The sequence below is a fragment of the Macaca nemestrina genome, chromosome 8, assembly GCF_043159975.1.
Source record: "Macaca nemestrina isolate mMacNem1 chromosome 8, mMacNem.hap1, whole genome shotgun sequence".
NCBI classification, from domain to species: domain Eukaryota; kingdom Metazoa; phylum Chordata; class Mammalia; order Primates; family Cercopithecidae; genus Macaca; species Macaca nemestrina.
Window position 1 is genome coordinate 83,883,652 of NC_092132.1, and position 23,405 is coordinate 83,907,056.

The window sequence follows — 23,405 nt, forward strand, 5'->3', positions numbered from 1 at the left end:
CATTTCTTATTAAAAAATCTTCAGGAAATAATATAAACCACTTGAAAAAATAAGCTCTTTTTGAAGATGTTATAGCAAAATTAACATTAACTTTATGACTGCAGATGATTGTGGCTGCTCATGATAAGGGCCCTCTGAGAGGTAGATAAAGTGAGAGCAGTGGGCTATGGTTTGGGCACCTCTTCTTGTCACTCATGTCACTAACTTGCTGTGCCACTATGAAGCAGCTCACACAGCTACTCTGACCCCACATAAAACAATGATCTTCAACAAGATCACATTTGTAGCCACAAGTTTCTGTGAATACTACCAGACTGGACTACAATCACCAATTGTTCTTGAAAATAATTAGATTTTATTTTTCAAAATTCTACAATTCACACTTTATGTTAATTTGTTCAAATAGTCTAAGTACTTCTCTACCTCAACATTTGCTTTAACTTCCTTCTAGAAAAGCCTAGAAAGTCTAAAAATTACACAAGGTTGGCCTTTCCTAAAGTTAGGATGTGCCCAATACATTTAGGTTTCATGAATCAAAATGATTTCCTTTTTTTTTTTTTCTCTTTGAGATGGAGTCTGGCTCTGTCACCCAGGCTGGAGTGCAGTGGTGCGATCTTGGCTCACTGCAACCTCTGCCTTCCAGGTTCAAGCGATTCTCCTGTCTCAGCCTCAAGGAGAGTAGCTGGGATTACAGGCACCCACCACCATGCCTGGCTAGTTTTGTATTTTTAGTAGAGACGGGGTTTCACCATGTTGGCCAGGCTCGTCCTGAACTCCCGACCTCAAGTGATCTGCCCACCTCAGCCTCCCAAAGTGCTACGATTACAGGCATGAGCCACCGCGCCCAGCTGATTTACCTACTTTATTTATTTATTTATTTATTTATTTATTTATTTATTTTTTGAGACAGAGTCTTGCTGTGTCACCCAGGCTGGAGTGCAGTGGCATGATCTCAGCTCACTGCAATCTCCACCACCCAAGTTCAAGCAGTTCTCCTGCCTCAGCTTCCCGAGTAGCTGGGACTACAGGCATGTGCCACCATGCCCAGCTAATTTTTCGTATTTTTAGTAGAGATGGGGTTTCACCAGGTTGGCCAGGATGGTCTCAATCTCTTGACCTGGTGATCCACCTGCCTCGGCCTCCCAAAGTGCTGAGATTACAGGTGTGAGCTACAGAGCCAGGCCCGATTTACCTTTTATAAATGTTTTTTTACTTCCATAAATTTCTTTGGTTTTTTTGTTTGTTTGTTTGTTTGTTTTTGTTTTTGTTTTTTGTTTTTTGTTTTTGCCAGAGTTTTGCTCTTATTGCCCAGGCTGGAGTGCAGTGGCACAATCTTGGCTCACTGCAACCTCTGCCTCTCAGGTTCAAAGCATCAAAGCATTCTCCTGCCTCAGCCACCTGAGTAGCTGGGACTACAGGAGCACATCACCACATCCAGCTAATTTTTTATTTTTAGTAGAGACGGGTTTCACCATGTTAGCCAGGCTACTCTTGAACTCCCGATCTCAAGTGATCTGCCCACCTTGGTCTCCCAAAGTGCTGGGATTACAGGTGTGAGCCACTGTGCCCAGCCCGACTTCCATAAATTTCTAAATGTTAAATTGAGAGCTGCCAGGTGCTACTTAATGGCTATTTGCCTGTGTCCTTGTTAAAAATGTTTTAGTTTCTTTAAAGTATTGTATTGCTACAAGTGGTCTGCCCTCAGGTTGCAATTTCCTGCTGCAGAGAGTAGCTCCCACTAAGCTCTTTTAAGTCTGAACTGTAATGACCAAGGGTATTCCAGATGTGCACCACAATTCTAAGCAGCACTCAGTAACTCTTGTTTGACACACCTGAAATCAGTTTAATACCATTTTGGAAAAGAAGATTTCAATATACACTTTATTTGGATATTTTAAGAAATATGTACAGGAGTGTTCATATCTCCACAGCAGTTCTTCATCATCACCATCAACAACCACAACCATTTGTTGAACACTTACTACATGCCAGGTTCTGCACTAAGTATTTAGTCTGCATTATCTTTGTTTAATCTTCACAATAATCTTTATCTGTCATGGTTGCAGTGTAAAAAATAAAAATAAATACAATAAATAAATAAATATTCACAATAATCTGAGCTGGGTATTGTTAATTCCATTTTGCAGATCAGGAAACCGAGCCTCCAATAAGGTAATGAATACGTGCAAGTTTCCACAGTAAGTTGTGGAACTAGAACGGGAACCCAGATCTGATTCTACAGTCCCCATTCTTAAGCACTATCTCTTGCACTATACTATACAAAAAATACCTACAACTTGGTAAGAAACCAAAGGACATGAACATGTATATTCATATTAGTAAATGTTAATATTGAAGTTCTCATAGAACCATTTTTCTCATTGATGTTAATGAATCCAATAGTTTATATTAATCAGCTGTTAATTTATAAAAAGTTTGTTTTAGGCACAGCAAATGAAATAAAAAAAATAGATCATCATTGAGAAAAAAGAATGCATAGGTTATAGAATCATACTTTATCTCTAATCATCAACAGGGTATTATTTAATAATACTTCAAGATCCTGTCTTCTAAATGTACTGCATTCACCCAAATATCTGACAGCATCTATAAAGAACTGCAATCCATCAACACTGAACGTAAATGAGACTCGAGAAAGGGAGTGGATTAGACTTAACTGAGAACAGAGTTCAGATGCCAGAAGACACACCCGTCCTGGAACTTGGAGATGGGGAGGAAGGAATGGGAGAAGGGAGCCAGGGAAGGCCACCACGGAAACTGGCAGCCGCAGCTGGACATTCTGCTTAATTTACCTACAAAAGGGCTTATTGCTTTTTATGAAACTACGCATTCCTGCCATATTAGCTGACTCGTCTCAGTTTTTCTTCTGTAAAATAAGGATAAATGGTTGCCATATTCTCCACAGGGCCATGAAAGATAAAAGATACAATAAAGTGCTTGGAGCTCTTTGAAGGAGAATTTATTTAAATCAGAAGTGTTTATCATTTTATAACACTTCCTTGGGTATCATATTTCTGAGCATAAACTACTGATACTCTGCCATATCTGATAACAGAGATAGCCATATTTACCCACTTGAAGAAAATCAAGGAAAAGACAAAAGACTGAGAAAATAGATATGGAGCAGTGGATTATTTACATTATAAAGTTACTCTTAATTTTACTGAGCAATTCCCCAAGAAAATTCCATTAAACAGAGTCACCATCATAGTTTGAAGTGTGAGAGCATTCAAGGTCATAACTAGTGTGTGTTGTGCCCAAATCCTTCATAGGAACCCCAGGTATCAGCATGAGATGTATAGAAGCCTTAGAGGTTCAAAATTCAATGTGTGGAGGTTTATTGACTTTTGAGGAGTGGAATGCACTACTGCATACATTTTTGGTGTGGGTTCAGGTGTTCTGAGATGGTCAGAAGGAGTGTTAAATCCATGCATTTCAATCATGTGGATATTTCTGGAAGGTTTTTTTCTACTGCCAATCATAAAATAGCAACACAGAAAATGACTACAGGTGCTTGCACCACCTGCTTTGAACAGTCATCTTCCATTAGAATTAGACTGGCACAAAGAGCTGCCAGTCAGTTTCACAGCATCCCTAATTATCACACTCCCTCTGAAATTGGGTGCACATGCTCAGTGCAGTTACTTTGGTAGAACAAAATATGGTGTTCTGAAGCAGATAGAGAAATGCCAGAAGTTGTTAATGGCTGACGAAATGTTGATGACTCACTCCCTCTGCAGGATGAGTTTGAAAAGGATGGCTAGTGTTACTGGTAAAAACAAGTTTCATAGTTACGTTTTTTGAGTCAAATGACAGTTTATTAGTGGATCTTCTTTGGCATTACCAGATTAGCCTAAATATAAATTTTCTTCTTATATATCTGCATCCTCCCCACTAGGGATGGGATTTGGGGAACAGTGCAGTGCACGAAAATTGTGATGGAGGAACTTGCTTTTCAACTGTCTTAAAGACAGGATAGAATTTGGGCTGGCAGGAATGAGAACATACATCCAAAACAGTAGTTAAAGCAAAAGTAAATCCCCCAAAAAGGTACTCTACAAACTACTGAAGAATGAATGAGTGAATACACAAATAGTGTGAGAACATGATGTTGGAGACAGCATTTTACTTAGAGTAAAAAGAACTGAATTTAAAATATTTTGCCACCTACTAGCTCTATGATCTGAGGTAAGTCATTTAACTGCTCTGCGCCTCAGCCACTTCATCTATAAAATGGGCATAATAACCTATCTATTCTTACCTAGTTTAAATGTATTTTTAAATCTGTATTTTTTGTTTAAATTCTCAAAACTTGAAAGGCTCAGTTTTCAAGAACCCTCAGAACAAGTCCAGGAAACATCGTATTGCAGTCTGACATGTGGGAAACGACTACACTCTAGGGCCGTGGCACTCAAACTGTGGTCCCTGGGCCCTCAGCATGGGCAGAGCCTGGGAGCTGGTTAGAAATGCAGATTCTCAGACCCAGCCCAGACCTACTAAATCAGAATCTGCATTTTAACAAGATCTCGCTGCTTTGTATGCTCATTAAAAGTTTCAAAGCTTTGCTCTAGAGCTAGCAACAGCTCACACACAGGTAGGAAACACCCCAAGTGAATTGGAATAGTATCTTAATCAAATCAACAAATATTTCTCAATCCCTTATTAGCGCCAGGCATTAGTTTAGGTGCTGGGTCGCAGGACTGCACTAATCAGATAAGCCTCAGCATACACAGTTGGTGGGGGCTGATAGAGACAACGAACACATAGGCAAACGGGAAATTTTGGAAAGGGTAAGTGCAAATGAATGAGGGTGGCAGGGAAAGGGGTCATGATACTTTAGTGAGGATGCACCTCCAGCAAGAAGAGTCACTAGCAATATGATGCACCTGTAGCGGGACCAGTTATTCCTCCTCATTTTTTCACCTGGAGCAAGAATTCAATGCTTCCTTTCTACTGTTGCTCCACAGTGACCTCCTCAACTCCTCCATTTTCAACACTACAATTCCTTATTCAAGCACAAAGATGTATTCTATCTGCAGTATAAGGTACACAAAGGATTATTGAGATTCAGTTTGAATCATTGTTTTACGTTAGTTCAAATTAAAAGTTAATTTCAAAATAACGTAAAAGTCAGATTTTACAGTAATACATCCAGATCAGTAGCCTGAACTATGATTTTAATCAAACACCAAAGACTAACTAGATGAGTTCTTGTGAGAATAGTTCTACCAGCATTGTCCCTTTTTGTTCATTAATTCCTTCATTTATTCTTCATTAATGGAATATGTACTGGACATTTATTTCTGGCCTGCCTCTGAGCAAGGCATGAGAAAAAAAACTAAGCAAAAAGCAAACATGCTACCTGTCCCATTGAGGTACCTCTTTCCGAAGCTGAGCTTCCTTTCTGTGTTCTTGTTCCCATTCCCTCTGACCCCATTGGAGGCATTGCTCCCCCATTTGTTTTATTTTTTATACACCAAATTGCAGAGCTAGGGCTTAGGGGGATGGACTGCTGCACATTTTCCATTAGCTCATGTTAGTCAGTAACTGGTAATGTGTCTACCTCCTTACTCAGCCTTCACAGGTCAACAACACCTATGTCCCCTTATGTGTGAAGCCCGTCCTAGCTTCCTTTCCTTTCTTCTAAACCGAGAATGTATGATCAGGCACTTCAGTCTTTCTCTTGGGCATTCACTGAGCTCCTTTAATCAAATCCCAGCTCTGGATGACTCCAACAATATTCCTCTCCCATGTCAGCTACAGAGCAGCTGAGAAATACAGATCACACTACCCAAGAATACAAAAGTCACTGTAAACTCATTATTACCCCTCCTACCAACCCTTAAAACAGCATTCCCATTCGATGTTTCCCTCAACGCAATTTCAAGCCCATGCACGTCTGTATCATTTCACCTAAAAACTCTTCTGTACCCTAGTCTAATCTCACTCTTAAGACTTGCCCTGCTTCACTGGGAAAATAAAACCCGCGGGAACTTCTCAGCTTTGGGGTACCACCGGCACAGGTGCCTGATTACTATAAAGAGAACTTCTTGCTCTTAGAAAAGCAACAACTTCCTCCACTCAGGCTCGGGGTCCTAACCCATCTCACCTGCTTGGTGTTACCAATTGTTCCCTCTCCTACACCTTCCAATTCTCCCTCTTTACTGAATCTTTGCTATTAGCATTGAAAACGTATTCCCATTTTCAATAAAAGAAGAAGATGAAGAGGAAGACAAAGTCAGAAAACAGAAGAAAATAGAAAAACAACAAAAAAGTATTCTGGATCCTCACATGCCTCTGCAGATACAAATATCTTCCCCATCTTCACAGGCAAACCTCACAAAATAAATGCTTATAGTCTCTCTCCCTCTGCTCACCTCCTACCTACTTCTGAGCCCGTTGCATCTTCATAACCACCCATGTGACTCCACCACAGCTCTTGTGAAGACTTCCTATGTCTTTCAAGTCATTATGTCCAATGGATACCTTTAAATCTTCGCCTTACTTGGCTTTTCAGAAGCAGTAAATAGGGTGGATTACTCCACTCTTCCTGAAATCTTCACTCTATTCCTTTGGCTTCTGTAACACCACATCTAGTTTACCTCCTACCATTCTCCATGTTCCTTGGTGTCTTGTGCTGTATGACATTCAAATACTGAACTTCCTCTCAGCTCAAACCTAGGCACTCATTCATCTTTTCTTTCTACAAGCTCTCTCTAAGAGTTCTCCTCCATTCCCATGGCTTGCATTTGCTTCTTTATGCCTTTGAGTTCCTGATTTATATGCCCATTCCAGAATTTTCTCCTGAGCTTTAGAACCAGGTATCCAACAGCCTACATGACTACTCTAGCCAGATACCACACAAGCCTTCTCATTAATCATGTCCAACACTGAATTCACAATCATCTCCCCAGTCAGCACCTCTTCCAGAATTCCTTATCTTGGGAAACGGGACTGCTTTCTATCCAGCAGCATCGCATCTTTTACATATGCAAAAGACCCCTGGTCATTCCTGAAGCATCTTACCTTCATCCCAATATCCACTTGATCATCAGGCCTTGTTTATTCTATTCACTAAATATTTTTTAGTCCATCTTCTTCTCTGCACCTCCACGCTCAGTACTCCGTTCCAAGCTACAATGATCTCCTACATGCACCATTACAGTAGCCTCATACAGCCTTCTTTTACTATTCTTTCCACCTCCAATTTGTTCTCCTCACAACAGAGTGAAAATTTTAATAAACATATCTATTCATCGCACTTATGGGCAAAAACCTTTCCGAAACTGTCCATTGCTTGTAGGACAAAGTCCAATATTAATATCTGCCCTATGCAGCTCTGCACGGTGGGCCCCTGTGCATTGCCCCAGTCATTTTCCCTCTTGCTTTCTGCTCTCCAACATTTCTGGTCTTTTTTTTTTTAATTCCATGAATTTCAGATGTCATCAATTGTAGGACATGTCCTAATTCCGGGGATTTTTAACGTGATGGAAAATGCATCTTATAATTAATTTGTAAAACACAGTAGTTCCTGACACTGGCTCTTCCAAATGCAGAGTGTTTGCTCCCAATCCCACTCCCACACCTCCCTTTTTGCTTGGTGTACTTTTCTCATATTCCAGTTTCCAGCTTATGTGTGACTTCCTCAGGAAAGTGCTTCCAGAATCCCACCCAAGACTAGGTTAAGATCCTGCTTACACACCTGTACCCTCATGGTACACTCTAACTTTTCAAAGCATTTATGGTGACCGCGAAACAGCTGTTTGTATGGGTAATGTGTTTAAAGTCTGTCCCCCTTCATAGACCACAGACTCAGAGACACTGCAGGGGCAGTGTCTGCCGGGTTAACCACTCTATCTTCAGCGGATAACACCTGCACTGACTTCCTTTAATCCTCACAGCACAATAATAAGGTAGATCTATTAATATCTCCTTTATAGAGAGGAAAAGTAGGTCACAGAGAGGTAGCTACTCAGGTCACACAGCTATTAATTTGAATGGATAAAATCTGATTACAGATTCTGTTATCTTAACTGCCCTCTATCCTACTTGTGTATAATGTATACTCAATGATTATTGAATAAATGAATAAAATTTTCAAAAAGTATTTTAAATGTTAATGGAAATTCAAAAACTGGGAGAAATAATGAGACTAAGGAGTTGGTTATTGATAACCTTAGAGACAATTTCAAACTCTAATGAAACATTGATTACAAAGACCATGTCTTACTCCTTTATGGTTGGTTGACGATATCTTCCTCATCACTCTACAAAATAGAGTGTTCCTCACAGCATTTACTGTTACATGATTTTTCCTTTCTGTCTTCTCTCTTTCCTTTGTTGTTTCCTCCCTCTCTCTTTTTTTATTTCCCTCCTTCTCCTCCCCTCATGTCTTTTTTTACCTTCTCTCTTTCCCTCCCCTCTCCAGAAACTACGTCATGAGCACCTATTATACACTAGGGAATAAGTGAGGCACAGTGGTAAATAAAACAGCACCATCCCCACCCTTGGAAAACATACGATCTACAGAAAGGAGATTTAGTACACAGGTAAACAAATAAATACATAATTATAGAATCGTGGTCCCTATTAAGACAGAAACAGAATTCAGTGATAGAGACTAGCTGATGGGAAGAGAGGGGCATGGGGAAGGGGATGAGAGCCCTTGAGAGGAGTAGAGGTATAAACTGCACCCAATGAATGAGGAGCTGGCATGAGCAAGGGGAAGAGCATGCTGGAGTAGTGCTGTCCTGGAGCGAGTACAAGCCCTAGGATGTGGAAGGAGTGGATGGAAACCAGAGTGGCGGGGGCTGTGTGTGCCCGGGAGGGGCTCGCGGGAGGCCAGGGGAAGGCTTTGGAGGGAGTTAGGTGGAGGAGAAGCATCATCATGACTTCAAAAATTACACTCAAGACCACAGGGATAACAATTTAGATTTGAGGGCTGGAGAAAAAGGAGTAACACGAATAAAGACCCAACAAAAATGTAATTGTCCTCCAGGCCAGGGGGCAGGCTCAGACTGGGAGGGGACTGACAAGTAGGGAATGAGGGCTCCTGTAACTGTAAAGCCCTTGGCAGACCAGGAGGAAGGGAGGCCAGGGTGCTATGTTGCTAATTCCTCCCTCTTCTTGGTTTTGCTTTCTGTGGCCCGCTCCCACGGTGCCTGCCCATGCTCTGGGTGCAGGGCTCCAAGGGTACAAAAGCCTTATATTGACCCTATGCAAATACTAAGGCAAAGAAGAGGGAAAGAGGCAGTATAAGTCTGACTTCTAACCAGGAACTCAAGGCCCCTCCTTTCAAGTCACCATGCGTAATCATTGTCTGCTTCTCTGCTAGGGAGTTAGGATTTTTCATTTTTAGTGAGAAAACTTTTATTTGGAAAGAAATCAAAACCATGACAAAATGGCAAGCCCTCTACACAACGCTGGGAAGGAAAGAAAGGTAATAGCCATCATACTGTTTTTCTGTGGTGCTCTGCAGTTGACTTTCTCACTCTGCTGCCTTCTGACCCTAACAGCAAGCCCGGAGATCTTGCACATGTTACATCCACTCTGTAGTCAAGGAAACTGAGACTCAGCAAGGTTACATGACCTGCCCAAGGTATCATAAATAAAATAACCAGTGTAAGAAAATGACCAGACAGGAAAATGAAGACACATAGAGAGGAAAAGACCAGTGTAATCATGGCCTCAAAGTCACAAGGCTGAAACAAGCCTGCGAGATCAGGATGTTGGGCTGTGTACGTGGAGCCCTGGGGGCCTATCATGAACAGCCGCAGAGCACAGTGAGGGCGCTTGCTGGTGCTGATCACCATGACGACAGGAACCCTGAGAGATGTGTTCTAAGTGCGGCTGTGAAGGAGTTTCCAATGAAGTGCTTGAAGCTCCACAATGCTCATTTATGGGTTTGACATAAAACTCTAATACCACCATTTGAACATCTTAAGCTCAGCTGATATCTACAACAAAGTTTGCCTAAACCTAAAAAGAAACTCAACCACGGTATGCAAGCTGCACAGTGTTTTTAAGAAAATATTGCACGGAGATTTCTACCATATATTATGTCAAATATTTGTTTTCATTCATATGATCATTATGGCTCCTAAGAGAGATTCATTGCTGGCTAGACGTTAGGCACAAACGGCATCAGCTTAATTGGAATTGGGCAGAATGTTTGTTTACCAACAGCAATATGTCACAAGAAATAAATATTCCTTGTCATTCTTGCCTTGGCTATATCTCCCTTTCCAAGTAACCACATCTGAGCATGGTGCTTCAGCAAACAGGCATGTTTTTCAGAATGTAACACAGTGAGCAATCAAACAGTTCGTTTTTGAAACTACACCAGGAAGTTCACTCACGTCCGTTCATTTCCCTCTATTTCAACTCTATTTCTTTTGCTAGTCAGTAGCTTACAACTCTTTATCTAATAATTTTTCATGTCATTCTTTAAGAAGAGAAAACATGCCCCTGTACACAACATTTTAACTATCCCCATTCATTCTCTTATTGACTAAATTCATTGTATAGATTTTCTTTCACTCCAATGTTACACAGCTATATAGGATGTGCTTGTAAGGCGATGGTCCCTTCATTTATGCCACAGAAAAGAAAGCTGCATGTCAGCAGAACATCCATCTCGACCAGATGTACAAGTAATAATGAGGCTATGCAGCTCTTTTTCTTCATTCTTTAAGAAATGTTGACAAATTCCTATTGGCGTCTGTGGAACACTCCAGTATCCAATAACCAGCATAAAACACTGGGAATTTATGGCTTACCTGAGAAGTATTTGCTTCTAGAAGTGATGACACATCTCAGGCATTAGCTGCTTGAGTAGCAGTGAGACCCCAAAACTAAGTTCAATCACATTTAAGTTGGACATCAGACAAAGACAATTTAGGGGACAGTGGAGACTGTGAATCATTCATTAAGAAATGATGCATTATATCGTGTTGTTGAACAGAACAGCCATATGGAACATCTGTTCCCGAGCCATGCAGTAAAATGGACCCCTTGCCCTGGCTGCTCAGAAGACAACGGCCCTCCTGTTCCTACACTGCCACCCTTATTCTTTTCATATGGATGGTATTTCATGATGATGTATTACCTCTGCCGGAAATTAGTAGTTATCCAGCAAATGCACAAATTCACCCTATAAAAAGAGGACTACATTCTCAAAGATCACCAAGGTCACAGCTAATTCTATTGACAGCTGAAAACAGTTAAGCTGATTTTACCACCCAGGCAGGGCCAAGAGGGGAAAACATGGCCTAAAATTTCCTTCTGGCTAAGAAATTTGAATTTAATCTGGGCATTCTCAGCCTGCCACCCACCCCCAAAATCAGATGACTCACAGTGTCATTATGACATCTCACTTCTTCCATGCAGGATCTAGGAGGGGTATTTACAGAACATAAGGATGAAGGTATTTGGCCGTAAGAATCAGAAGCAGGTCTTCTATGGCATATGTTGTGCCAATTTAGGAAGTCAGTGCAGAATTAATAGCTAAAATGTTATGTTTGTGATCTGCACAAATGGTGTAATATTGTCACTTTTTGCATGGAGGTGCTTTGCTGACTCTGTTCTTTTGATTCCATGAAACACAGGAGCCTGTGATCTCAGCCCAGAGAAAATGCTCAGTAAATATATGTTGAGTGGACATGGCCAGGGTAGGCTGGCCATTGCTCTCTCCTGGGATTCTGTCCCCATTAGAAGACCTCTGCATGATTCTTCGAGGTCACTCTGCCTCTGCTTTTCCTCAGACTGACTGTGTTGGCCTGGGTGGCTGGTGCTGCTGTGTCACAGGCAGAGGGCAGCACCTCGTGTGGTGGAGTTATCAGGCTCCATTCAGCTCACTCACCAGAAAAGGGAAGCTAAAATGTGCTTTCCTGCCCCAGTAGTTTCTGGAATTCCGAGAAGCCGTGGCTTCACTGTCGTCAGACTGTGAGTTTCTCTTTCAACGCTGAGATACAAATGTTTATTTGGTAAGTCCATGAGCTGAATGAGGCTGAAATAGCACATAGTAACTACTTTTTTATTTTTTTATTTTTTTATTCCTTTTACTTATATGGCTGGGATAGCAGACTGAGCCCTGGTTGAAATGCAGATGATTCTGAGAACACCAGGGAGGGGTCTCCAGGAAACAAAGAAGATGAAAATTGTCAGTCAAGATTCAGCTTAGTTAGGTTTCCACGAATTTAAATTGCTCCTAACTTTCCGTTTTAATCACTGGAGCAGCATTTTCTATACTCTAGTCTCTGAGAGACAAGTGTGCAGTGAGATGCTAACAGTTGCTCTACTCAGAAAGAATCCTAGGACAAGATAGGTTTGGCAATGCAGCTTTTTTCCTCGTAGAACTTTTCAGTACCTTAGCTATGATAATGAGAGAGAGAGAGAGAGAGAAAAAAAAAAGCACTCTAAAAATATTAGTACCACTGTGAAAAGGACACATCTATGCCCCATATATTTATATTTTTTAAACTAAAATATTAACTATGTAAGGAACATCTGCTACGTGCAAGACACTATGCTTTTGGAAAAGCAAGCAGCACAGAAAAATCCCCAGACTCAAAGTTAGGGGCCTTGGGCTTTCATCCCAGCCATTTCACATAAGCAGTAATGAGCAAAAGGTTTGTTTTACATTGTTGTTAATATTCCATAAAACTTTATAGGAATTTCACATTTACCTTCTGTGAGAATAAAATTTAAATTAAACCTAAAATATGTTTGTGTTTATTAAAATTCAATACTTAGGATAATTCTGTGAATTAACACTGATTACACTGAATTTGTTATTGTTTAACAAATGCAATGTTTTTCGTAGCCAGCATCTTTCACTGCACACACATACCATGTGGGAGATGGAAGAGGTCCTTAGTGGTGGAAGATGACATCTAAGGACTTCCTGCAGATCTAAACTTTCAAAAGCCCCTAATAAGAATAATAATAATAAAATGTATTTTATATAAACTTTTTATGGAGAATGTTTATCCTGCAAACAGAGGCTTCTGCTGTGGTACAGCCAAGATGAACCCATTCAAGCTCAATGAGAGGACAGCCTAAAATCCCCACTTTCTCCCCCTGCTGGCCGTGGCAGGAACTACCTGCCATTCCTGTATGGTGGGGACAGTTTCGATATGGTCCATACCTCTTCTTTAGGAAACCACTGTCCCTCCTATAATAATTATGTTTCGTCCAGGATTTGTACCCGTGCCCGGCCACCAGAATGAACACACGTCTCATTCCTGGAAATCAAACGCACCCTCTCCCTGGTCATGGCGATGGGTTCAGAGGCAGCACAAAGCCTGGCTTTTCAGAGTCCTCCCTTTTATTTTTGCCAAGAAATACCAGGAAAGATGCTCTTTGTTTCCTTGAGATCATCAAGTCCATTGTTAATAGCCGCCGTCAGGACTGGCTAAGAATAAATGAACAAATGAAAGGACGCGTCTGAGAGCAACTGTGACTCTAACCTGCTGCAAGGGCACCTGTCATCACTTTTCCTTCTGCGTGTTGCATCTAATGAGCACTGTCCCCAGAACTCTCTACCTTTGGATCAATCTGCATTTCGATGGCTTCAACTCCAGGGAATGACTCAAGTTTCTTACCCTCAATCAAAATCACAGGACAAAATGTACATGAGGTGTATCACCAGTAATCTTTTAAAAATTACATATATATATGTGTGTGTGTGTGTGTGTGTGTGTGTATGTGTGTGTGTATCTGTGTGTATAGATAGAGATACATGTATTTGAGGACCTCTCCCAAAGTGGCTCATCCTTCACCAGTAGTTACATCAAGATAGTGTTTCTGTGTGTGCACATGTGCCTTTTAAATAATATCTATAGGCCAGGCACGGTAGCTCACACCTGTAATCCCAGCACTTTAGGAGGCCAAGGCAGGTGGATCACCTGAGATCAGGAGTTCGAGACCAGCTTGGCCAACATGGTGAAATCCCATCTCTACTAAAAATACAAAAAATTAGCTGGGCGTGGTGGCAGGCGCCTGTAATCCCAGCTACTCAGGAGGCTGAGGCAGCAGGATCGCCTGAACCCGGGAGGTGGAGGTTGCAGTGAGCCGAGATCGTGCCACTGCACTTCAGCCTGGGCAACAAGAGCAAAACTCTGTCTCAAAAAAATAATAATAAAATAATAATAATATCTATAGCCATTTTAATTACTTTATCAGCAATAAAGGCAAGAACCAGAAAGTAATGGCTTAATATGGCCTAACAATTAAAGGTCACAAACTCTACATGCTGACTAAAAAAATCATGCAGAAATTTCCTGGCAGAAATTTCTGGACAGCACCCCTGAATAAGCCTGTGTGTAGCAGGATTGTTGGTTTCCAACTCTAAGCCATTCTTTCTTCCTTTTTCTCCAACAAAAGCTGCTTTCATTTAGGCATTGTGATCTCCTGTGACTGGTTGACCTGTAAGAGTCAGAAATCAGCCGCTACCTGAGAAGTCTCCAGTTGTGCTGGACACAGTAGAGAGAACCTGGTTCTTGTGGCCACTACTGAGCCCCTAGAATAACACTCCTGCAGCCACCTGCCTTAAAAATGTCTCTTGTGAAATAATGCATTTTCCTCATTGTTTAAAGCAGTTCATTTGGGTTTTCTTCTTTCTTGTAGTGAAAATAATCATAACTAATACAAAGCTTATTTACTAATCTTTGTTGGACAGTTTTAATGTTGGGTAACCTATTATCCAAGCCTGAAACATATTCAAGGAGTAAATTAGGAGAAAATGCTCCACACATATACTCCTAGGAACAGAAAACAGCTGATGATGTGGGAGCAAAGAAGTGGACTTCTGAAAAATAAAATAAGAAACAGGAATACAGTCAGGCATAGTGTCTCCTGCCTGTAATCCCAGCACTTTGGGAGGCTGTGGTGGGTGGATCATGAGGGTCAAGAGATCGAGACCATCCTGGCCAACATGGTGAAACTCTGTCTCTACTAAAAATACAAAAAAAAAAAATAGCGGGGCTTGGTGGTGCACGCCTGTAGTCTCAGCTACTTGGGAGGCTGAGGCAGGAGAATCAGTTGAACCTGGGAGTCAGAGGTTGCAGTGAGCCGAGATCTTACCACTGCACTCCAGCCTGGCAACAGAGCGAGACTCTGTCTCAAGCAACAGCAACAACAAGAAAAAACAGGAATAAAAAGTTAAAAGTATAAAACTCAGGGTCATTTAGTACCAGAGCAGAGAATGCCACACACCTCAAAAGCCCACCATGGCATTATTGTATTAAATAGCAGAACAATATTGAAATAATTCATTTAGGAGGAATTTTCAGCTAAACCAATCATTATTTTGTTTTTTCTACTTAAGGGTTGAGCTACAATTATCCAAAGAAAAAAAAAACAAGAGCTCATTAGAACCACTCATTCACTGAGAGTTCTGGGAATCTTGGCTTTTACCCTACATGGATACCAGAAAGCATGGATTGAGAGCACTTTGGAACACAGTGGCCATCTGTGCCCAAAAGCCACATTACAAAAAGTGATTGGGTCCCAAGGTCAGTGCACAAAGCCCACTTGACTCCAAATGGACATGAAGCATGTTGGGAACTACGGGGGGTGGGTAACGGGGTTACGAAAATAGATGATGTGAACCTACTGGAGATTACAGTGCTGTTCAGAGGGCATACCTATGTCATCTCACTCAGAATAAGGAGGTGTTTTCTAACAACACAACACCACAGGGAACATGCTGCCCAGAAAGCTGCCTGCCTGTCTCTGAACGGTGCAAGCTGAGACCAGCTGACAGTCTGTGCTGGAGAATAGACCTCTCTATCAGGTGAGAGACTGGAAGAGATGACCTGTAAGGTCTCTTCCAATTCTGTTCCCAATTTGCCCACATCCGTGTGGGTTCTGAGGGGTCAAAAAGACACAATAAATACTGGCTGCTCTGTTCCTCATCAGTGAGGTGCTTGACAGAAGATATATGCCAACAGCAGGGTTGATCCCTCCTCTCCAGTCTCTGCCCATCCTGCCACTGCCTGAAATCTCCAGGCAAGCATTCAAGGAAGTCATCACAAAGGGCAGCAGCAGTGGGCAGGACATCCTTGTGGCCATGGGGGGGAAAATGAAATGTGTGCACACTTGCTAGCTTCTCCTGCTAGCTAGTCTTGAATTTTAGCTCCATAGGTACTGAAATGCAGTACTCCTCCAAACCCTGGGTGAGCCAGACCTTCCACATGGAGGCTTCTCTGAGAGTCTTCCCGGACAAAATTAGTGATGCTTCCTTAGAACACTGTAGCAGCCTCTTGCTCCTCCTTTGCAGTGCCTCTCACATTCTACAATATAGTTATTTGGGGCACATTTTCTCTTTCCTACCAGGATGTAAGACGCTATAAGCAGGATCCATGAGAGCCTTGTTAAAGAAAGGGGCAGGGGGAGGAATTGGCTCTTTCTATCTGAGAGCCAACTAATCGGTTTTGAAGCAATTAGACAAGTGTACCAAGGATGGGTTTTAGAGATAATACTATTCATTCAACATTAATTCATTCTCATATAGACATGCTTTGTTTTACTGTGCTTCACTTTATTGCCCTTTGCAGATATTGTACTTTGTACACTGTGAAGGCTTGTGGTAATGCTGCATTCAGCAAGTCCATTGGCACCATTTTTCCAACAGCATGCACTCACTTTGTGTCTCTGTATTACATTTTGGTAATTCTCACAATATTTCAAACTTTTTTTTCTTTCTTTTCTTTTTTTTTTTCCAGAGACGGAGTCTCGCTTTGTTGCCTAGGCTGGGGTGCAGTCAGTGGCGCGATCTTGACACATGGCTACAACCTCTACCTCCCAGGTTCAAGCAATTCTACCTCAGCCTCCTGAGTAGCTAGGACTACAGGCACCCACCACAACACCTGGCTAATTTTTTTTTTTTTTAGTAGAGACGGGGTTTCACCATGTTGCCCAGGATGATTTTGAACTCCTGAGCTCAGACAATTCACCTGCCTCAGTCTCCCAAAGTGGTAGGATTACAGGCTTGAGCCACTGCACCCAGCCCAAACTTCTTTATTATTATTATATCTGCTATGGTGATCTGTGATAAATAAAAAAAAAGTCTGTGATGTTACTATTGTAATTGTTTTGGGGGTACCATGAAACGTGCTCATATAAGACAATACACTTAATTGATAAATGGTGTGTGTGTTCCGACTGCTTCACAGATCAAATGTTCTCTCATCTCTTTCCTTCTCCTTGGGCCTCTCTATTCCTTGAGACAAAACAGTATTGCAACTAGGTTAATTAATAACCTTACAACGGCTTCTAAGTGTTTGAGTGAAGGGAAGAGTTGCATGTCTCATTTTAAACCAAAAGCTAGACATGATTAAGCTTGGGGAGGAAGGCACACTGAAAGCTCAGAAAGTCTGAAAGCTAGGCCTCCTGCATGAAACAGTTAACCAAGTTGTGAATGCAAAGGTGCATTAAAAGTGCTACTTCAGTGAACACACAAATGTCAAAACCTTATTGCTGATATGGAGAAAGTTTTAGTGGTCCGAATAGATGATCAAACCAGCCGCAACATTTCCTTAAGCCAAAGCCTAATTCAGAGCAAGATCCTAACTCTTTTCAATTTCATGAAGGTTGAGAGAGGTGAGGAAGCCATAGAAGAAAAATTGGAAGCTAGCAGAGGTTGGTTCATGAGGCTTAAGGAAAGAAATTGTCCCCACAACATAAAAGTGCAAAGTAAAGCAGCAAGTGATGATATAGAAGCTGAAGCAAGCTATCCAGAAGATCTATGAAAGATCATTGATGAAGGTGGCTACACTAAACAACAGATTTTCAATGACAAAACAACCTTCTATTGGAAGAATAGACTTCTTCCATCTAGGACTTTCATAGCTAGAAAGGAGAGTCAAAGCCTGGATTCAAAGCCTCAAAGTCCGGACTGACTCTCTTGTTAGGGGCTAATGCAGCTGGTGACTTTAGGTTGAAACCAATGCTCATTTACCACTCTAAGCATCCTAGGGCCCTTAAGAATTATTAATCTACTCTGCCTGTGCATTATAAATAGAACAAGGAAGCTTGAATGACAGTATATCTGTTTATAGCATGGTTTAGAGAGTATTTTAAGTCTACTGATGAGACCTACTGCTCAGAAAAAAAGATCTCTTTCAAAATATTACCACTTATTGACAGTGCTCCTGGTTACCCAAGAGCTCTGGTGGAAATGTACAAGGAGATGAAGGTTGTTTCCATGCCCAACACAACATCCATTCTGCAGTCCATGGATCAAGGAGTAATTTGACTTTCACATCTTATTACTTAAGAAATACATTTCAGTTCAGGAGGCTGAGGCATGAGAATTCTTTGAACGTGGGAGGCAGAGGTCATGCTGAGCTGAGATCATGCCATTGCGCTCCAGCCTGGGTGATAGAGCAACACTCCAGCCTCAAAAAATAAATAAATAAATACATTTCATCAGACTATAGCTGCCATAGATAGTGATTTGTTTGATGGATCTGGACAAAGTAAACTGAAAACTTCCTGGAAAGGATTCACCATCCTGGATGCCATTCTAGAACATTCAAGATTCACGGGAGGAGGTCAAAATATCCACATTAACAGGACTTTGGAAGAAGTTGAGCCCAACCCTCAAGAATGTTACTCCTCCTTTTCCACAGCCAAACATCTATAGAATAGAGCCAGCTTTCCTCTGATTTGGCATTAGTTCTGGCTCTCATCTTCCCAACTAAGTCTCTGCATCAGCCTTCTAGTGGCTTTTAGTCTCTGATGCACAAACCATTTCCTTGCTAATCCCATGATACTTATAAAACCCAGATCTTATTATGTCATTTCTCTGCTAAACTATGTATATTGAAGAAATAAAGATGAAAACAAAATGACATAGTGTTTCCCATCACAGGATTATCATTAAAATTAAAGTCTGATCATATCAAGTATTTTTCCAGGGTATGGGGAAGAAGGTTCTCATACATAGCTGGAAGTATCAGTTGGTGTCATTTGGAGGGCTTTTAAACACTGTGAACTAAAACTTTAAAGGCACATACCTACCAACTACAGGGTTCTGAATCTACTCGGAGGAACCTTCCTAGGAAAATGAAGGAGGTATACCAAAGACATTTATTAAACCTTATTTGGAAGAGGAAAAAACCACAAAAACCCAAATGCAAAACAATAAGGAGATGGCTAAACTGTGGTATATCCATGTTCTGAAATAGATTAAACACATGGCCTATGAGGGGTCTTCACAAAGTTCATGGAAAATGCATATTATAACAAAATTATTCATGGAGTTCAAAAAATTTTTGTACGAAAATAAACTTGTGCTAACTTGTTATAACATGCCTGAACAGAATCTAGTTTGAAGCACTAAGAAGATAGGACATCAGAGACATCAGGTTTGACAAGCACCTCTATCAGAGAAACATGAGTTCTGCTAAAATTAAAGCAAGAACAAACATCAAATTTATGGTGAAGGTTGGGTAAAAACATTGTGAAATCACTGATGCTTTACAAAAAGCTAATGGGGACAATATCCCAAAGAAATGAGCAGTTTGCAATAACTCATTTTAAGAAGAGACAAGACGAAGTTGATGGTGAAGCCCTCAGTTGCAGACATCAATTCATGTCAATTTTACATTAATTTGCCAGGAAAAACTTTATCTTGTTCATGCCCTAATTGAAAAGGACCAACCACTAACAGCACAAACAGTAGCCAATACCACAAACAACTCAACTGGTTCAGCTTACACAATTCTGATTGCAAAATTAAAGTTGAACAAACTTTCCACTTGAGTGCCAAAACCATTGTGCTCAAATCAGGAACAGACAAGAGTAGAGCTTTCAATGGAAATTTTAAACCTGTGGGATCAAGATTCTGAAGCATTTCTTTGAAGAACTGTAATAGGAGATGAAAAACGGTTTTACCAGTGCAATCCTAAAGACAAAGCACAAGCAAAGCAATGGTTACCAAAAGTGGCAGTGCTCTCATCAAAGTAAAAGTGGGCCAGTCAAGAGCAAAAGTCTTGGCAACAGTTTTTTGGGCTGGTCCAAGCATTTTGCTTGTTGACTTTCTGAAGGGCCAAAGAACAACAATATCTGTTTATCATGAGAGTGTTTTGAGAAAGTTAGCCAAAGCTTTAGCTGAAAAATTCCTGGGAAATCTTTCCCAGAGAGTCCTTCTGCACCATGACAATGTTCCTGCTCATTTCTCTCATCAAACCTGGGCAAGTTTATGAGAATTTCAATAGGAAATTATTAGGCAACTACCTTTCAGTCCTGATTTGGCTCCTTCTGACTTCTTTTTGTTTTCTAATCTTAATAATATTTCAAGGGCATCCATTTTTGTTCATCTAATGTGAAAAAGACCACTTCGACATGGCTAAGTTCCTAGGAACCCCAGTTATTTAGGGATAAACTAAATGGTTGGTATTGTTACTCACAAAAGTGTCTTGAACTTGATGGAACTTAGGCTAAAAAATAAGGTGTTTGTATATATACTTAATATATATACACACATACATGAACTGATGTCCTTGAGCCATATAAGTTTGTATTTTGAATTTTTATCTTTTAATTTTATTTTTCCACAAATATTTTCAAGTCTTTTCATATGTCTAAATATACTGACATGGAAAAACATTACATAACAATATGCTATGGGCTGAAGTCTCCCTCATCTCCAATTTCATATGTTGAAGTACCTCAGAATATGATTGTATTTGGACATAGGACTTTTAAAGAAGCAATTAAGGCAAAATGAGGTTCTATGGGTTGGCCATAATTCAATAGGACTGGTGTCCTTCTAAGAAAAGGAGGTTAGGACAGAGGCAGACACACACAGAAGGAAAACCATGTAAGGACACATGGAGAAGGCAGTCACGTGCAAGCCAAGGAGAGAGGCCTCAGGAGAAACCAGCCTTGCCAACACCTTGATCTTGCCCTTTCAACCTCCAGAACTGTAAGAAAATAAATTTCTGTTGTTTAAACCACCCAGTCTGTAGTACTTTATTACAGCAGCCCTAGAAATTACACAATGTTAGATGTTTTTTATGGATGTGTATAGATGCATGTGATGTACGGAAAGCAGAATTACAAGGGCCCACCTCTACAGTGGTTACCATTTGGGAGGGAATGGAATTGAGACCGAGATTGAAAATAGTGGCTGAAGGGGATTTTAGTCTTAAAAGTCAGGTTTTACATCGTATGTTCTCACCAATATGTGAGCTAAGCTATGAGGATGCAAAGGTATGAGAATAATGCAATGGACTTTGGGGACTGAGGGGAAGAGTAGGAGGAGGGTGAGGGATAAAAGACAACATATATGGTGCAGTGTATACTGCTTGGGTGATGGGTGCACAAGGATCTCACAAATCACCACTAAATAACTCACCCATGTAACTAAATACCACCTGTACCCCAATAACTTATGGAAAAATAAAATAAATTCTTTTAAAAAATCAGGTTTTAATTTTTATAATGAGAAAATACTCATTATCATTTTTTTTTAATCTCTCTTTCATGGCACTCCATTGACTACAGTATGCAATGGTCTTCACCACCTGGATCCAACTGTTTTTGGAGCTTTATTTCATGTCCAGTCCCATCTCCCACTCTTGCACTCCTTTATACCGCACCAGATTATTCCATCATTCTAATGCCTATATGCCTCAGTCTGTCCTCTCTGCTGGATTGCTTTATGCCATTTCCCAAGCCTGGGTTGCTGGTCTCCAGAGCTCAGACTGAATGTCACCTGCTTTATAAATACGCTGCAAAAGTCTTACTTGGAAGATTCCCTGAGGCATACTTCTCTGTTCTTTTGACATCTTATTCTCATTTGTGCCCCCGGTCCCTAATTGGTGCTGCAGCCAAGTAAATGCTCAATAAATGGTTCCAAATAAATGAATGATAGGAACACTTTCTAGCAGTTTGTTTTTCCATCTAGTGTATCTCAAAGGTCCAACATTTTATTCTGTGTGTATTAACAAACTCCCTAAAGACCAGGGCTATAATTGTGGCATGAGTGAGGTCCTAGCCTTTAACTATTCCTTTGATACAATTGGGACAACTGTATTTCTGAACCAGCCAAGCCCCGTTTGTTTTCAATTTTAGTGAAATCAGCTGAGAATGCATTGCAATTTATTTTATTCAAGTTCTGTGCCCACAAAGGTCTTTAATTAATAATTCACAATAGGTTCAAATAAAAAATTCCATTGACCTCTGACTCGGGGGACTCTGATAACCCAGGCCTTACCTTTTCATCAGCTTGGGTGAGCATTCTCTCTCCAGATTCGAGGATGTATGCTTCACGTGCATTGCATTATAGGATGTGTGAGTATAGTCATTTTCATCGCTGTAGTCAGGACCGAGTAACGTCCGGGCCCAAGTTCCCATGTCATAAGGAGGAAGAGTTCCTCCAAACTCAGAGGGCAAAAATTCAGGGTGTATTAGCTGGTGAAGGCTGTTTAAATTGTTTCCATGCAGGAAAATCTGTAAAGAAAAAAAAAGTAATTAGCAATACAAAATCCAAAACATACAACCAAGGATTTCATCTAATACACAATTTAGCAATGACAAATTGGATGCACTGCTGGTGATCATGGTGCTTAAAGAGGCATTGATTTTGTGACTGCAGCTTAGTCTTCATAAAATGTTAATGTATTGCTTAGAAAAAAGGCTGAATTAATAGTCATTAAAAATGAAGTTTATGAACAGATTGAATGTTACTTGGCCGTGGGCCAAATTTATACATATAGTCATCTCCTAATTATCCCTGTTGGTTAAAGGAGTGATGGTGCAGACCACCTGAAACCCCAGCTATTGCTGGATCTCCAGACTGCTCTGTTCTCCCACCTGTGTGCTCTCATCCAGTCCTCCAGATCCTTTCCCCGTTCCCCGGCCTAGACAAAGTTGCAGCTTCTTCCTAACTCATCCTGGTTATAGCTGCCTATTCTGCTTCTTTCCAACCACCTTCCAATTAATTCTTCCGTATCTGCTGACTGCTGACTTCTGTTTATTTTATCTTTATTTTTCCCACAGGGGGAAAGTATCTAGAGAAAAAGTTGGTGTTTTCTTACTCCTTTAAAATGCTTCTTAGCTCCTAGGGTGATGTGGGCACAAGGTAGAAGAAAATCGATTCTTATCTAATGGAATCAAAAACCACAGCCTGAGAATTTATTGTGAGATATTTTTGCAGCAATTTCCATTTTTGTCTGGATTGGGGACTAAAGTCCAAACAAGTTTGCATCTTCTGAACATACAATAGATAGTGATAAAAATTGTGGATTCCTCAACCAGGAGAGAATCCACATCTCCAAGTTACAATTATTTCCAGATAAATCCACAAAGTGAATGAGCCATGAATAGATTATTAGCATTGACTGCAATTTAGGAGTTGACTCTGAAAGGTG

The 23,405-nt window shown here is 40.8% G+C and overlaps 1 protein-coding gene across 1 annotated transcript in view; it reads right to left on the reverse strand.

Moving 5' to 3' along the window:
- LOC105482228 (clavesin 1) overlaps nt 1-23,405 on the reverse strand; it is a 206,633-nt gene that overhangs the window by 10,100 nt on the left and 173,128 nt on the right. The window contains exon 5 of the mRNA XM_011742236.3: nt 22,250-22,485. Coding sequence (XP_011740538.1) covers nt 22,250-22,485 — 236 coding nt within the window. The remainder of the gene's footprint in view (nt 1-22,249; nt 22,486-23,405) is intronic.